General features: G+C 54.2%; 1 protein-coding gene across 1 annotated transcript in view; it reads right to left on the bottom strand.

The window, feature by feature from the left end:
* The window catches only part of LOC113206325 (ITG-like peptide), a gene marked incomplete in the record, with an annotated part of 83,972 nt that overhangs the window by 41,849 nt on the left and 36,647 nt on the right, over positions 1-5,476 (bottom strand). Inside the window, 1 exon segment of the mRNA XM_052264172.1 lies at positions 3,416-3,591. Coding sequence (XP_052120132.1) covers positions 3,416-3,589 — 174 coding nt within the window.

Raw genomic sequence — 5,476 nt, 5'->3', positions numbered from 1 at the left:
CCCCGCTTCACCGCGCCCCCTGCCCTTCCCCTCCTGCTCTTGGCCGCCCCCTCGTTCGCGGCAGTGCCCCGGCGGCAGCACCCTCCGGACGTCGTTGGTACCCCTAACACGAACTACTCGGTCTGCCCTTTTGCTCGTGTCGTGTAGTGTTTCTCCAATCATGTTGCAGTGCGTTGCGTGTCACTGCTGCTGGTCTCTAGTCACTCTAATCAATATAAATGCCCTCAGCGTGTTGCCTCGCTGTCGGATGTCCGCTTATCTTATCACCCCCAAAACAGAGTTTCCGTGCCCTCAGCCCTCACTACACTGTAAAAAAAATTCTGAAAATTCAGTAGACGTTCTTCAGATTTGGCACTATGAATCTTGTTTTCAGACCACTACACAAAATTTTCTGAGATTAGACTGAAAATCCAGACTCTTTACTCTGAATCATGTTTTCAGAGCAATATGTCTGAAATTTTTGAAGTATATTTTCAGACTATACACTGAATTTGTAATTCAGAGTTACCGGTATTAATTTTCACTGGAAAGTCCACCGGGCACGCGGAAGGAGCACACCAGTAGCCGACGCTGATCCCCACGCAGGTAGCCCGCAGCCGAATGGTTAAGGTGGCGGTTTCCTAACCCGAAGGTTGGTGGTTCTATCCCAACCAACGGCAGTACCAAATAGAAAGATCCTTCCACTTGGGCATAACCCTCTGCCTCAACAAGTGTTAAGTCGCTGGCTACGGGTTCATTTTTAACATTTTCAAAAATATTTTCATACCGGCTGTCTTAATTTTTAGACTAAGTGGTACGGTAAGGCACTACTAAAATTTCAGACATGAGTACAGTCTGAATTTTCAGACTACTGGTCTGTAAAAAAACTTCAGACTGAAAGTACTGAAAATTCAGTAAAACTTTTTTTACAGTGTATACCTTTTATTTACGTGAGTTAGAGCTAGAGCTTTCCGCATTCAGTGCGTATTTCCTGTCTTTTTTTCGCGCGCTGATTCTTTTGTCACGCGTTTGAAGTGTTTCAACTTATGTTCAAAGTGCTTGAACTATTTTTGAATTATTTTTGTAGTTGCGAACGGGAGACTTTTCGACTTTTCTTTGTTATTGCCGCCCGACTGTGTGTGTGTGGCGCGGCGTGGCGCTGCGTCGTGATGGTCGAGGTAACGCCTTGGTGATTTCCCCCGTGGGCTGGCGGCGGGGCCGGCCCTCACTGTTGAGTCACACGGACAGGGCAACGCTAGGGGGGAGTGGGAGAAAGAGGGAGAGAGGGAGAGAGAGAGAGAGAGAGAGAGAGGGAGGGAGGGAGGGAGAGGGGGAGAGGGGTGGAAGGGAGGGGCTAGACACACTAATCGCCCAAGACGGGGTGGCAAGACCGATTTGTCAGGGGTGTGTGTGTGTTTTCCAGTTGAGTCTGCCTGTATGAGTTTTTCCCACCCGCGTCACCCTGGCAGCACGGCGGCGGGCGGTGGCGGGGTTTGGAAGTGCGGGTGACTCCCCCTCCTCCCTCCCTCCCAGGCCGCCCCCGCGACTCGCCCACCTCCAGACCTCGCACTGGAATTTGAAATCTAATTTGCATATAATTTTATTTTTTGCAAATCTCTCATGACAGAAACCTTTTCCCGCCACATCTCCGCTTGCCATTTACCCACGGCTGTCGGCCCCCCACTCCGCAGTAAAATCCCCCGGCGCGACAGGGCGGCGTTGGAGGCGGCGGTGGCGGCGGTCGTGGCGGAGAGTAACCCTATTTCGGATATATGGGACGGGCGCGGTGGCGCGGCCGCGCCGCCTCGCGCGACTGTTTCGCAGGTCGTTGCGACAATCTCGTGGGACGGCGCGCGCGCGACGGGACGGGACCCTCGACGCCCGCCTTTAAACGCGCCATTCGCCATTTTGACGCGCGCGGCGTTGTGTATTTCGCGCACACACACTGACGTTTTATTGCCGACGACGGGCACCGTAAGCGGCCGGCTGATACGGCCCCTCCCGCCCGCGGAGGTGTAACACAAGGGTGTTTTATTTTGTTTAGTCGCGCCCTCGATACCACCGGAGGCCTCGGGCACTTTTTTGTGGTCATAAGCTAACTTAATTAGGAGGTTTTTTTTTTTTGTTTTTTTCCTATCCACGGTGGGCCGCCCCCAAGACTGTCTCTATCAGAAAGGCCATAAGTGCCTGGTTGGTGGGTTGGCGTCTATTGGGCAGTCTACGCACGGGTGGAGATTTGTGGGCTCTTGTACTTTCGTGGGCGCAGCTCCCTTTCAGGAGTGTAGGACCGTGTAGGACCAGGCCCCCGAGGGACGCCGAATAACGTGCCCCGGGACGGGCGCCAAAATAATGGGGTATTGTAACGTGATATGTACCGCACCTTTTTTATTCTCCACATTCAACTGAAGCTACCCGCTGATGTTCTAAATTAATACATTACGTTTACTACAAGAATGTTGAATTAATTCTGGGGTGTCTTTTATTATGCTGACCTATTTTTTCCAAAGAAACGCGTCTGTTTCGTTTTGCGTGCGCCGCTTTCGTCTGAACAGCGTCGCCTGTGAGCACCCACTCAAAGCTCGGGCGGAGAGAGAGAGAGAGAGAGAGAGAGAGAGAGAGAGAGACATGGAGAGAACGAGAGTGGTGGGGAAAGAGAGGCAAAACAGTAAAGGAACGACTTTTGCCTCTTGGCGAAGCCAGAAACAGGAGAAGTGGCTGTCATGACGACCCCAGACACAGGCTCTCCGGCCGGGCGCCCGTTCGGCCTTGCTCAAACCTGACATCGCGTCTTCCCAAAGAAGCGCAGACGGTGCTCTGACGTGAGTGGAGTCGTTTTCTGCCTCTTTTGCGGTATAACGGTCCAGCCGTGTTGTTCTAAAGGCGGCCGGCGCCTCCATGTCTGCGGTCGTGTTTTTCATGTGTGTCTTTTCGGCGAAGAAGCAGTCGGGGTCTGGCCGAGCCGGGGGGAGGCCCGCGCACCCCCAGTAGTCGGGAAGAGAAAACACGGGGCAGATAATGTCGGGACTCTTTTGCCTCTTTTTTTTGTTTTTTTCTCTGGTCCATCTGACGGCGTGTATATGTGGCGTATAATCTCGCTCTCCGGTTCTCCGGTTCCCATCCCCGCCCACCCTCATGAAAGGCAGACATCGCACACACGCATCCAATGCCGACTCAAAGCAGGTTTTGGCACGGTTGCGTCCACGCTCGCGTCTGCCCACGCTCTGCTCTCTGGGTGGTACACCCCACTGCCGTACGCGACCCTGTTTGCGCAAACAGTCGCTCGGACTGTCCACATCATTAGCTGCAGCTCATGCATACTCATACATTTATTTTTACTTCGTCGCCTTAAGGGACTTGGTGGGTTTTCAAGTCGTATTTGACTTGTTTGTACTTTTGATCATTAATTTTGATCGAATTCTTTTCTCCGGGCACCTACCTGTAGGAAGGGCGCGGTGCGGTGGCTGTTGCCGAAGCCGCCGTGGCCGCCGTAGCCCAGGTTGGAAAGCATCTCGGGGCTGAAGCGGTTGAAGACGCCGCCCCAGGCCGCGCAGGGCGACGCCCACATGGCCGCCACCACCACCACCAACACGAGCGCGCTGTTGCACTGCATGCCTGCGGAAGAAATTTAAAACATTGTCAGCTCTCTTCATTTGACTCATAGTCATGACCACTAGTGGTCGCATATATCACAGTTATTGTCCCTTCAAGATATTTATCTGGTGATCATAAGCGGAAATCTCGAAGTGAATCATGCGAACGAAACCTCGAAACCTTTCTTGGTATACGCTTTTGCTCCGCTCCGAGTCTCTGCCAGCCCGCTGCTCTCTGTGTAATCGGAAACTCTGTGCCTGCTTCCGAGAACGCCGCCACGCCGCGGGCGCGCTGGGACTAACGGCCCTTCTCCCGCTTCGCTTCGCTTCCTCGTGTGCGGCCCGCAAACACTCAAAGTCCAAGTCAGAAGAATGTCTCTGGGGAGAAATCAATACGCGCAAGCAGAGCGCAGGCCGAGTGAGTGAGTGAGTGTGAGGAGAAGGGCGAGGGTGGGGCGGTGTGGTCGCGGAGCGGTCCCATTGTGTAGGGCAGGTAGGAGGAGGGGGAGGGAGTTGGCCCACCCGCCTGCAGTGCAGCCACACGGGGCCCTGCCCCTGCAGGGGTCGCTCGCGGTCAGCAACCCCGGCAAGGCTGCTGCTGCTGCTGCTGCTGCTGCTGCTGCTGCTGCCCGTGGAACAGAGGGGGGCGGGTGTAGGTGAGGTGGGGGTGGGCAGGCCGCGCCGGTAAGATAATCTTTCGCGACTCGTCCTCCCGCTTCTCCTCCCGCGGCGCGTCGCTCTTCTTCATCTTGTCGGACGACACTATTATATAGCGGCCCCTTCTGTTTCTTTAACGCGCTCCGTCAAGGAGACGGGGAGGACGTCGTCGTTAAATACACACCGCCGCTGGAGATGACCCTGTGTTGCGCGGCGCAGGGTCATACGACGCTGGGGGGCTGCGAGGTGTCACTCTGTGTGCAGGTGTCACCGGGTGACGGGTTGCCTACTTTTACAGCAAGAGCGGTGGAAAGGCTCTATACACCAACCACCGAATGGCTCCGTCACTCAGAGAAAATGGTTTTATCGAATTAATGGAAATGCCCTCAGATCAATGGGAATTTTTGTTTTTCTAGATGTGATACAATTTCTTCCATTCAGTTATCAGAACCGTATTTTAGTTCTCGCCATTTTCATGTTGCCTCAACCATGCCCCTGTTTTTACCGCACGACGGTTGCTACAGCTCTTCTTTTTTCTGGGTGTATACGCAATCGAATGCAGCAGCAACCGCAGCCGCAGCACACATGAATATAAAGGGAGAGGGTCTCCCAGGTGGGTTGGGCAGATTTCCGCAACTGATTGAAGGACAGCGACACTGAACATTGACTCTCTCAGGTCTCTTTCGCCTCTCTTTTCTCAATGCTTTTCATCCCTACCACCTCGCCTCCTTTCACCTCTACCCCCTCGCCTCGATTCCTTTCACTCCCCCCTTCTCTCTCTCTCTTCAACACTGTATTAACTAACATCCTGCCAACTGCCAAGTGAGGGGGCGAGAAGGCTCTCTCTTTTCACGTTCTGTATGTATTAATGAGTGAGAAACAGTGTCGTGGTATGGTATGCCAGCAGAGTCTTTGTCCAAACTTCTCTCACTTCGCTGATGAAAACGCCTCAGCCTACGCAAGAGATAGGATGAATCCCCTCCCTCCCTTTCTGTCTCTCTAGCGCTCTCTCACTCACGCTCCCCACTCGACTACGCCGGACTGAACGCCCCGCCCCGAGTGCATCTCCGACCGCGCCGCTCCCCGCCACCACCGTGCACGTCGAGGCGTTCATGAAATATGGAGGAACACCCAGCGCGCTCCCTGCGCCCCACGCCCAGCCGCCCTGGAGTCTCGACCACGGGCCTGTGAGGTGCTCGGGTAGAGAGAGAGAGAGAGAGAGAGAGAGAGAGAGAGAGAGAGAGAGAGAG

The sequence above is a fragment of the Frankliniella occidentalis genome, unplaced genomic scaffold (assembly GCF_000697945.3).
Source record: "Frankliniella occidentalis isolate FOCC.00 unplaced genomic scaffold, Focc_3.1 Scaffold16, whole genome shotgun sequence".
Taxonomy (NCBI): Eukaryota; Metazoa; Arthropoda; class Insecta; order Thysanoptera; family Thripidae; genus Frankliniella; species Frankliniella occidentalis.
The sequence above is the reverse complement of the archived record's forward strand: the minus strand, read 5'-3'. Positions and strand labels throughout refer to the sequence as shown.